General features: G+C 39.1%; 1 protein-coding gene across 1 annotated transcript in view; it reads right to left on the bottom strand.

Moving 5' to 3' along the window:
• The window catches only part of POLE (DNA polymerase epsilon, catalytic subunit), a 571,199-nt gene that overhangs the window by 169,286 nt on the left and 389,308 nt on the right, over positions 1 to 12,605 (bottom strand). The window contains exon 35 of the mRNA XM_053702214.1: positions 7,036 to 7,142. Coding sequence (XP_053558189.1) covers positions 7,036 to 7,142 — 107 coding nt within the window. The remainder of the gene's footprint in view (positions 1 to 7,035; positions 7,143 to 12,605) is intronic.

The raw sequence follows: 12,605 nt of genomic DNA, 5'->3' as shown, positions 1-12,605 counted from the left end.
AATTTTTCTGGTTACAGGCTTTCAGGCCTGAACAAGAGTATTAATAACAGAATCTGAGAACCCTCGCTTTGATAAGATCAAGCGTTCAATCTCCAAGCAGGCAGCTGGAGTGGGTCGAACGGACCTAGAACAAGAAGGTCTCTCAAAGGTAGCTTCCATGGTGGAGCCGATGACATATTCACCAGATCTGCATACCAAGTCCTGCGTGGCCACGCAGGAGCTATCAAAATCACCGACGCCCTCTCCTGATTGATCCTGGCTACCAGCCTGGGGATGAGAGGAAACGGCGGGAACACATAAGCTAGTTTGAAGGTCCAAGGTGCTACTAGTGCATCCACTAGAGCCGCCTTGGGATCCCTGGATCTGTACCCGTAGTGAGGAACTCTGAAGTTCTGACGAGAGGCCATCAGATCCATGTCTGGAATGCCCCACGGTTGAGTGACTTGGGCAAAGATTTCCGGATGGAGTTCCCACTCCCCCGGATGCAATGTCTGACGACTCAGAAAATCCGCTTCCCAATTTTCCACTCCTGGGATGTGGATAGCAGACAGGTGGCAGGAGTGAGACTCCGCCCATAGAATGATTTTGGTCACTTCTTCCATCGCTAGGGAACTCCTTGTTCCCCCCTGATGGTTGATGTATGAACTTGGCCCTCGCTAGCTGAGGCCAAGCTTTGAGAGCATTGAATATCGCTCCCAGTTCCAGAATATTTATCGGTAGAAGAGATTCTACCCGAGACCAAAGACCCTGAGCTTTCAGGGATCCCCAGACCGCGCCCCAGCCCATCAGACTGGCGTCGGTCGTGACAATGACCCACTCTGGTCTGCGGAAGGTCATCCCTTGTGACAGGTTGTCCAGGGACAGCCACCAACGGAATGAGTCTCTGGTCCTCTGATTTACTTGTATCTTCGGAGACAAGTCTGAATAGTCCCCATACCACTGACTGAGCATGAACAGTTGTAATGGTCTTAGATGAATGCGCACAAAAGGAACTATGTCCATTGCCGCTACCATCAAACCTATCACTTCCATGCACTGCGCTATGGAAGGAAGAGGAACGGAATGAAGTATCCGACAAGAGTCTAGAAGTTTTGTTTTTCTGGCTTCTGTCAGAAAAATCCTCATTTCAAAGGAGTCTATTATAGTTCCCAAGAAGGGAACCCTCGTTGACGGAGATAGAGAACTCTTTTCCACGTTCACTTTCCATCCGTGAGATCTGAGAAAGGCCAGGACAATGTCCGTGTGAGCCTTTACTTGAGGAAGGGACGACGCTCGAATCAGAATGTCGTCCAAGTAAGGTACTACAGCAATGCCCCTTGGTCTTAGCACCGCCAGAAGGGACCCTAGTACCTATGAGAAAATCCTAGGAGCAGTGGCTAATCCGAAAGAAAACGCCACGAACTGGAAATGCTTGTCCAGGAATGCAAACCTTAGGAACCGATGATGTTCCTTGTGGATAGGAATATGTAGATACGCATCCTTGAAATCCACCTTGGTCATGAATTGACCTTCCTGGATGGAAGGAAGAAGTGTTCGAATGGTTTCCATCTTGAACGATGGAACCTTGAGAACTTGTTCAAGATCTAGAGATCTAAGATTGGTCTGAACGTTCCCTCTTTTTTGGGAACTATGAACAGATTGGAGTAGAACCCCATCCCTTGTTCTCCTAATGGAACAGGATGAATCACTCCCATTTTTAGCAGGTCTTCTACCCAATGTAAGAATGCCTGTCTTCTTATGTGGTCTGAAGACAACTGAGACCTGTGGAACCTCCCCCTTGGAGGAAGCCCCTTGAACTCCAGAGAATAACCTTGGGAGACTATTTCTAGCGCCCAAGGATCCAGAACATCTCGTGCCCAAGCCTGAGCGAAGAGAGAGAGTCTGCCCCCCACCAGATCCGGTCCCGGATCGGGGGCCCGCATTTCATGCTGTCTTGGTAGCAGTGGCAGGTTTCCTGGCCTGCTTTCCTTTGTTCCAGCCTTGCATAGGTCTCCAGGCTGGATTGGCTTGAGAAGTATTACCTTCCTGCTTAGAGGACGTAGCCCTTGGGGCTGATCCGTTTCTGCGAAAGGGACGAAACTTAGGTTTATTTTTGGTCTTGAAAAGACCTATCCTGAGGAAGGGCGTGGCCCTTGCCCCCAGTGATATCAGAGATAATCTCTTTCAAGTCAGGGCCAAAGAGTGTTTTCCCCTTGAAAGGAATGTCAAGCAATTTGTTCTTGGAAGACGCATCCGCTGCCCAAGATTTTAACCAAAGCGCTCTGCGCCACAATAGCAAACCCAGAATTTTTTCGCCGCTAACCTAGCCAATTGCAAGGTGGCGTCTAGGGTGAAAGAATTAGCCAATTTAAGAGCACGAATTCTGTCCATAATCTCCTCATAAGAAGAAGAATTACTAATAATCGCCTTTCCTAGCTCATCAAACTAGAAACACGCGGCTGCAGTGACAGGGACAATGCATGCAATTGGTTGTAGAAGGGAACCTTGCTGAACAAACATCTTTAGCAGACCTTCTAATTTTTTATCCATAGGATCTTGGAAAGCACAACTATCTTCTATGGGTATAGTGGCGCGCTTGTGTAGAGTAGAAACCGCCCCCTCGACCTTGGGGACTGTCTGCCATCAGTCCTTTCTGGGGTCGACTATAGGAAAACAATTTTATAAATATGGGGGGAGGTACTAAAGGTATACCGGGCCTGTCCCATTCTTTACTAACAATGTACGCCACCCGCTTGGATATAGGAAAAGCTTCGGGGGGCCCCGGGGCCTCTAAGAACTTTTCCATTTTACATAGTGGTTCTGGAATGACCAGATAATCACAATCATCCAAATTGGATAACACCTCCTTAAGCAGAGCGCGGAGATGTTCCAACTTAAATTTAAAAGTAATCACATCAGGTTCAGCTTGTTGAGAAATGTTTCCTGAATCTGAAATTTCTCCCTCAGACAAAACCTCCCTGGCCCCCTCAGACTGGTGTAGGGGCCCTTCAGAAACCATATCATCAGCGTTCTCATGCTCTACAGAATTTTCTAAAACAGAGCAGTCGCGCTTTCGCTGATAAGTGGGCATATTGGCTAAAATGTTTTTGATAGAATTATCCATTACAGCCGTTAAATGTTGCATAGTAAGGAGTATTGGCGCACTAGATGTACTAGGGGCCTCCTGTATGGGCAAGACTGGTGTAGACGAAGGAGGGGATGATGCAGTACCATGCTTACTCCCCTCACTTGAGGAATCATCTTGGGCATCATTTTTACTAAATTTTTTTATGACATAAAATACATATAGTTAAATGAGAAGGAACCTTGGTTTCCCCACAGTCAGAACACAATCTATCTGGTAGTTCAGACATGTTAAACAGGCATAAACTTGATAACAAAGCACAAAAAACGTTTTAAAATAAAACCGTTACTGTCACTTTAAATTTTAAACTAAACACACTTTATTACTGCAATTGCGAAAAAGTATGAAGGAATTGTTCAAAATTCACCAAAATTTCACCACAGTGTCTTAAAGCCTTAAAAGTATTGCACACCAAATTTGGAAGCTTTAACCCTTAAAATAACGGAACCGGAGCCGTTTTTATATTTAACCCCTTTACAGTCCCTGGAATCTGCTTTGCTGAGACCCAACCAAGCCCAAAGGGGAATACGATACCAAATGATGCCTTCAGAAAGACTTTTCTATGTATCAGAGCTCCACACACATGCAGCTGCATGCCATGCTGTCCTCAAAAACAAGTGCGCCATACCGGCGCGAAAATGAGGCTCTGACTATGATTAGGGAAAGCCCCTAAAGAATAAGGTGTCTAAAACAGTGCCTGCCGATATAATCATATCAAAATACCCAGAATAAATGATTCCTCAAGGCTAAATATGTGTTAATAATGAATCGATTTAGCCCAGAAAAAGTCTACAGTCTTAATAAGCCCTTGTGAAGCCCTTATTTACTATCTTAATAAACATGGCTTACCGGATCCCATAGGGAAAATGACAGCTTCCAGCATTACATCGTCTTGTTAGAATGTGTCATACCTCAAGCAGTAAGAGACTGCACACTGTTCCCCCAACTGAAGTTAATTGCTCTCAACAGTCCTGTGTGGAACAGCCATGGATTTTAGTTACGGTGCTAAAATCATTTTCCTCATACAAACAGAAATCTTCATCTCTTTTCTGTTTCTGAGTAAATAGTACATACCAGCACTATTTTAAAATAACAAACTCTTGATTGAATAATAAAAACTACAGTTAAACACTAAAAAACTCTAAGCCATCTCCGTGGAGATGTTGCCTGTACAACGGCAAAGAGAATGACTGGGGTAGGCGGAGCCTAGGGGGGATCATGTGACCAGCTTTGCTGGGCTCTTTGCCATTTCCTGTTGGGGAAGAGAATATCCCACAAGTAAGGATGACGCCGTGGACCGGACACACCTATGTTGGAGAAATATAAATATGCAATAAAAACTTTTTATTAAAGTTTGAATGTAAAAAAGTTACTGTCTCTTTAAATTGTAAAAGTAACTTTTTTACTGCGTGTGAGAAAAAAAAAACGTGTTCAAACACCCATACACAAATAAAAGTAACACCCCTACACCTCAGCTGCTCTGCTGAGGTGCCTACCTGACAGCAAGACCGGAGCCTCTCTCTCCCACCTGGCAAGCAATCCGCACTTGATAGGCTAACGATTCAGCAACCCTCCGAACCTAGAAACGCCTAATCTAGTCAGAAAACATGCGTTTCTAGGCAGAGAAACTATCCGGTGGTCTGTATCCGGTCCTTACTGTGTCTTCAGATAGAGGCGCAGAGAAAAGGCGTGCAATACAGAAGATCCACCCATAGTGGGCATGGCTAACCATAACACACTCCCGGGCGTTATATCATATTAAAATTAAAGCCATGATAAAGAACCACCATTCAAGTGCTTATCTCCCAGCCCAAGTGCCTGTAACACGCTGTCTGGTTCTCTGAGACTCTGAGAGCTTTCCTTGTCCCTTAATAAAGTGCCTTATACGTTTGACCTGCAACATAAGCCCTTTATGTAATGTAATGAAGTATAATAAAGTGCTCCTTTCCCTCTAAGTGTCCCAGGAAAAAAGCAAGCACTTACCTCATATGTCTGCCTGACAGCAAAGGCAGTTCACCAGGTTTGAGGGGTCCTATCCCCCACATGGACCTGTGAAGAAAAAGAAATGCCTGAATATATATTCCTCAGGTTTTTAGGGTTAGCACAGCAATAATATATGGGAGGCGCAGTGGGAATTATGTCCCACAAGTTCCCATTGCTCTAAAGCCACCAATGCTCTACTGAAGAGACTGATATGGACTATGGCTACAACCCAGGACAAAGCAGCACAATCTTGCACCACTTTAAAAAAAATAAACTCTTGATTGAAGAATGTATACCAACACCTCACTTTACCATTTCCTATCACTAACGTAGGCAAAGATAATGACTGGGGTGGGAGGGAAGGGAGAAGCTATTTAACAGCTCTGCTGTGGTGCTCTTTGCCTCCTCCTGCTGACCAGGAGGTGAATATCCCATTAGTAATTAAGATGATCTGTGGACTCATCGAGTCATAGAAAAGAAATTAGTATTTGTGTCAGGCCATGTAAATGTGACATTTAAAAAATGCACAGTACATACATATATTCAAGAGGGTTTTCAAGGAGTATATTCTTTAAAAAATATGAAGCCTTGCAAATTATTTGAGTAATGTGACAGTTTTAAATGCTTATAGTTTTTATGCATATCTTCAACTATGCAGCGTTTTATTGCCGACACTATGCACACATGACAAAAAAAACAAAAAAAAACAAAACACCTTTACTATCCCTTTAATGGACCAAGCTCTTGATTAATCAATATGCTGCATTCTATAAGCTTTCATGATCTCTCACAGGTCCCTTCGTCAGACATAATTAAAGCAGTCTTTGGAGAGCAGACTATACTTGCATGAATACAGTAATGCACTTTGTCTTTAGGTAATTGAATTAAAACAAGTCATTATCAATAGCTTCACAAGAGTGTTAATTTAGGAAGTAGTAAACAAAGTGCTGAATCTATGTAAAGTAGGGCTTTAGTTCACAGGAAATAAGCAAATACCTAGACATTTAGTCTGCTTTTTTCATATAAATCCCTGTAGTGTAAAATAAAATCATGCTCTTGAAGTTCATACAAGACATTACTGGAAAAAAATGTCATCTTTATTTCTTTTAGTCAAATGTTTTTAAAATTGACCCTTAAAGGAACAAAAATTTAAATGCCTATCAGTGCATTTTAGTTCCAAAAATTTACAAACCTATATGAAACTTAGGAGCCAGATACACGCCAGAGTTTTCTATTCTATCACCAAAAAAAAAAAAAAAACATGGTGCATGATCTTGATCTTGCAATGTAGCAATATTAGGGAAAGGGGAGCCTGTGCCACCCGATAAAGCTGTTCTAGAAAGAAAAAAAATTCTGCGGACAGGAGGGACTTATATGCTGCAATATTTGGGTTGAAAATTAAGAAATTTACTAATATCAGAGTTGAAGGTCCTTCAAATATCAATAGTAAACAGTTTAGTGTGCTTTTAATTAGGTAACTACACACACAATTACATTTATACCATTCACAACATAATATACAGATGTATTTTTCCTAAACCACTTATAGCCTCCTCCACGTGTTATAAAATGGGCATTTTTGCAAGACGTAGTTATTAGGTCTAGGAAATGACTGGCTAGGAATCTCATGTTTCTCATGGGGGTGTAATACTAATTGATTACAAGGCACTCTATATGCTAGATAAGGGCACTGCTGACTTCCAGGATGATCTAGAAGCTTCCTTGCAATCAAAGGGTATCCTACATTACAGTAAAGTTGCCGGTAATTTTTCCTGACAACTTCTCCCAGAAAATATTCAATCCAATGTGATATTTGTTGACCCCTGTCAGATGAGACACAAGCAGAACTATTTGCTTCTTTCTGCAGTCTAATTTTAAGAATAAGTTACTTTTCTCTCTAAAATCCTCCAAGATTCCAAAGTACGTACCGTGTCTACAACAAACACTGCTGCCTTGCGTTGTGATGGAATAAACAGACCAAACAAGGCCTTGTGTCCCTGGGAATTGTGATACAGATATATATGCCTGATACTCCCTGTGGAAGAAGCATAGATATTTACATTAATACATACAAAGCTACTTTCATGTACAGTAAATTTTATTACACACAATACAGCATGATATTTGCCACTGCAGAATAATCAAACATTGCTGCAGATGCTTGGAAGTGTACATAAGCTGTAAATGGATGTTTTCAAGGTATGTTTCAAAAGTCTCCATGACATTCAAATTTGTTTGCGGAATGGAGTTTAGAAAGTTTAATAAATATGATCATTCTGTCCTAAAAAAAATAAAATTATATATATATATATATATATATATATATATATATATATATATATAAATAAATAAATAAATAAAATACACATATATACATACAAACTGAAAAAGAAAGAAATCAGGACTACAAATTATATTAACTAGTAATATACCAAAATGTTGTAGACTTGAACAGACAAAATCACCTATACTACATTAACCATAACATTCCCTTAACACCACTCCTCAAGTGCCAAAATTAAAGCAAACGTAATCTGTTTTGGTGGTTACATGAAACCATAGTAAAACTCAAAAGTAAAATCTAAGGCGTGGAAAACAAAAGATAACGATCAGGCTTAAAGGCACACTAAACCCATTTTTTTTCTTTAATTATTCAGATAGAGCATGCAATTTTAAGCAACTTTCTAATTTACTCCTACTATCAATTTCTTTGTTCTCTTGTTATCTTTATTTAAAAAGCAGGAATTTAAAGCTTAGGAGCAAGTCCATTTTAGGTTCAGCATTAAGGATAGTTGCCTGCTTATTGGTGGCTACATTTAGCAAACCAATAAGCAAGCATAACCCAGGTTCTCAACCAAAAATGGGCTGGGTCTTAAAGGGAGATAATACTCATATGTTAAATCACTTGAAACTGATGCAGTATAACTGTAAAAAGCTGACAGGAAAATATCACTTCAGCATCTCTATGTAAAAAAACATAATTTATGTAAGAACTTACCTGATAAATTAATTTCTTTCATATTAGCAAGAGTCCATGAGCTAGTGACGTATGGGATATACATTCCTACCAGGAGGGGCAAAGTTTCCCAAACCTCAAAATGCCTATAAATACACCCCTCACCACACCCACAAATCAGTTTAACGCATAGCCAAGAAGTGGGGTGATGAGACAAAAGTGCGAAAGCATAAAAAATAAGGAATTGGAATAATTGTGCTTTATACAAAAAAATACAAAAAGGGTGGGCCTCATGGACTCTTGCTAATATGAAAGAAATGAATTTATCAGGTAAGTTCTTACATAAATTATGTTTTCTTTCATGTAATTAGTAAGAGTCCATGAGCTAGTGACGTATGGGATAATGAATACCCAAGATGTGGATCTTCCACGCAAGAGTCACTAAAGAGGGAGGGATAAAATAAAGACAGCCAATTACGCTGAAAATAATCCACACCCAAAATAAAGTTTAAATCTTATAATGAAAAAAACGGAAATTATAAGCAGAAGAATCAAATTGAAACAGCTGCCTGAAGAACTTTTCTACCAAAAACTGCTTCAGAAGAAGAAAACACATCAAAATGGTAGAATTTAGTAGAAGTATGCAAAGAAGACCAAGTTGCTGCTTTGCAAATCTGATCAACCGAAGCTTCATTCCTAAATGCCCAGGAAGTAGAAACTGACCTAGTAGAATGAGCTGTAATCCTTAGAGGCGGAGTTTGACCCGACTCGACATAAGCATGATGAATTAAAGATTTCAACCAAGATGCCAAAGAAATGGCAGAGGCCTTCTGACCTTTCCTAGAACCGGAAAAGATAACAAATAGACTAGAAGTCTTTCGGAAATTCTTAGTAGCTTCAACATAATATTTCAAAGCTCTAACTACATCCAAAGAATGCAATGATCTCTCCTTAGAATTCTTAGGATTAGGACATAATGAAGGAACCACAATTTCTCTACTAATGTTGTTAGAATTCACAACCTTAGGTAAGAATTTAAAAGAAGTTCGCAACACCACCTTATCCTGATGAAAAATCAGAAAAGGAGACTCACAAGAAAGAGCAGATAATTCAGAACCAGAGTACAAGTAGTAAGCAGGCACTGCAACGAGGGTTTCTTTTTTTAAAATAAAAAAGTATCCTTTATTGAAAAAACAAGGTTAAAAAGATTTTAACCAGCTACAAACGCTGGATGACACGCTAAAAGAGACAAATGGCAGGAGTGTATGAGAGACACTATTAGCTGTCTGACTAGTTTCGCGTCCCTCTTGGACGCTTATTCATAGACTAATTTGTGATGAGAGGAAGGCTGCTTAAGAAGGGGAACTTTAAATTCAATTGGCTGTTTGCCAAGTATGGTTTAATCAGCTACAGCCATCTATTTGTTAACCCTTAGTAAGAAGACCTTTCTCTTGATACATCACAAAATACAAAGTTAAAAACAAAGTTAATGAACCTCCTTGTATTTTAAATTTACAATTATATACATTAATGCAAATATAAAAATGGTTACATGATATTGATGGAGGAAGCAAGATCCAAAACATGAACTTAGACTGAAATGGAAAATATTGAAAAAAAGTAATAATAATAAATGAGGAAAAAAATTAATGAAAGAATGAATAAATAAATAAATGAATGAGAAAATGAAAAAATAACATAATAATTATGAAATGAATAAATATACAAGTGAATTAGAAAATGAAAAATGAAAAAGGAATACATAAGAAAAAAGTTAATTAACTAACCAGCAGGTTAGTAAAAAATGTCTTTGGAAAACAGTTAACCCCATCTAGACCACAATTGAAGACATTAGGTGTAAATAATAAACCATATACAAAAAAAGCATATATATAATACAGAAAACCAAGAGGGATAAACTAAGAGAATGGAATCAATTGTCAATAAAGTAATTGATGTCACATTCACGGTTCATCCCTAATGGTGACCGAGTTTTAAGTTTCAACATCCAGAACAGTTCCTTTTTCTCTAAGATTTTAAATTTATTGCCCCCTCTAATAGATGTAGTGGCAATGTCTATGATGTTAATACTCATGTTAGCTATATTCGTCATGTGATAACCATTAAAATGATTAGCCACTGCTGAGTCCTTATTGTAATTTTTAACATCTCTGGGTGTGTTCATTGAATCTTTTACTTTCTGGAAGTTTGACCTGTGTATTGTATTTGACATATGTTGCAAGTGATAAGATAAACCACAAAAGTGGTGCAGCAGTTAGCATAAAGCTCCATAGTGTATTCATTTCCTGTGCTGTGACTATGAAATTTGTCACCTACATTGATATGTGTACACATTAAACAGTTGCGTCTTCCACATTTGTAGTTGCCCCTATGTTGCAACCAATTTTGTTGGCTTACATCAGTTTTCATGACCAAACTTGGTGATATGACTTGACCTAGGGTTTTACATTTTTTAGGAACATATTTAATATTCTTTATATGTGGTTTAAGTGTGTCATCTCCTAAAAGGACATGGGAGTGTTTTTTCATGATTTTAACAATTTCATTATACTGTTTTGAATAGGCCGTGGTAAACACTACTGCATCTTTAAAGTTAGATTTCTCTTTCTTACTCAAATCAGGTATTTTGTAAGCACTGTTGTGAGTACTTATACTTTTTCGACATTTTTCAAGGGAGTTGGTGTTATAACCCCTACACACTAATCTGTCTTTGAATTCCAGGGATTGAGATTCATATATTGCATCAGATTTCGTATTTCTACGAATCCTTATAAATTGTCCCCTAGGTATTGCCCTAATGACATGTGTGGGGTGTTGTGAGGTGGCATGTAAGATTGTGTTACCAGCTGTCTCTTTACGATATGTGCTGGTAACAATTGTATTGTCAGTGATTTGAAGTGTCAAATCTAAATAGTTGACCTTATTGTTGTTAAATATCCCAGTAAATTTAAGATTAAATGCATTTCCATTTATATATTCAATGAATGTATTGAAATCTATCTCATTGATCGGCTTTTTTACAATGACCAACAGGTCATCAATATAGCGTACATATATAAGGATGTTTTCTAACCAAGGGTTATGTATACAATAGATATGTGACAACTCCCACCATGAGACATACAAATTTGCAAATGTGGGGGCAAATTTTGCCCCCATGGCAGTGCCACATATCTGATTGTAGAATACCCATCAAACCAAAAATAATTATGAGATAAAAGGAATCGCAGTACATCTCCTACATATTGAATGGTTAAATCTGTTAAATCCATTTCTCGATTTAGAAAAAATTGCACAGCCTGTACCCCTAATTCTTGAGGGATACAGGTATAAAGAGAGCATACATCAATAACTGCCCATGTATAGTCTTCCTTCCATTGCACAGTGTCCAGTATATCAATGAGCTGGGCACTGTCCCTCAGATAGGATAGCTGTTTTTTGGCTATAGGTTGTAGAACCTCATCCAACCATGCCCCCAATGGCTCAAATAAGGACCCCACCCCAGAGACAATAGGTCTACCTGGAGGGGAGAGGGGGTCCTTATGAACCTTGGGGACATGGTAAAAAATTGGGGTAAGAGGGTGATCTGGAATTAAATTCGAGAGATCCCCTTCTTTGAAGATACCCAGAGTGATTCCTTCCTTAACTAAATTTTCCAATTTCTTCTTGTAAGAGAAAATGGGATTTCCTGGAAGGCTTTTATACACTTCAGTGTCATTCAATTGTTTATAAGCCTCAATGAAATAAGCCTCTTTGTCTTGAATGACAATGCTGCCTCCCTTGTCCGCATTTTTAATGACAATGTTAGAATTGTCGTGTAGAGATTTTAATGCTCTCTTTTCTCTATAAGACAGATTATGGGAGGCAGCATTGTCATTTTTCTTCATTTCTAATTCAAAAATGGTTCCTCCATCAATATCATGTAACCATTTTTATATTTGCATTAATGTATATAATTGTAAATTTAAACTACAAGGAGGTTCATTAACTTTGTTTTTAACTTTGTATTTTGTGATGCATCAAGAGAAAGGTCTTCTTACTAAGGGTTAACAAATAGATGGCTGTAGCTGATTAAACCATACTTAGCAAACAGCCAATTGAATTTAAAGTTCCCCTTCTTAAGCAGCCTTCCTCATCACAAATTAGTCTATGAATAAGCGTCCAAGAGGGACGCGAAACTAGTCAGACAGCTAATAGTGTCTCTCATACACTCCTGCCATTTGTCTCTTTTAGCGTGTCATCCAGCGTTTGTAGCTGGTTAAAATCTTTTTAACCTGGTTTTTTCAATAAAGGATACTTTTTTATTTAAAAAAAAAAACCCTCGTTGCAGTGCCTGCTTACTACTTGTACTCTGGATCTGGATTTGTGGCTTGGTTTCGCCACTGCTACGGCACTCCGTTTTCCAGGTGGGTTGAACTTGTAATCAGTTAGACCGGTGTCATTTCCGGTCTCTTAGCCGGCTCCACGGTTGTTGCCAGACACGCCGCACGCTTCTCAGCATCAACTCTCAGATAATTCAGA

This window comes from Bombina bombina, chromosome 2, assembly GCF_027579735.1.
Source record: "Bombina bombina isolate aBomBom1 chromosome 2, aBomBom1.pri, whole genome shotgun sequence".
Taxonomy (NCBI): Eukaryota; Metazoa; Chordata; class Amphibia; order Anura; family Bombinatoridae; genus Bombina; species Bombina bombina.
Note: the sequence above shows the minus strand (reverse complement) of the source record. Positions and strands in the feature narration are given on the sequence as shown.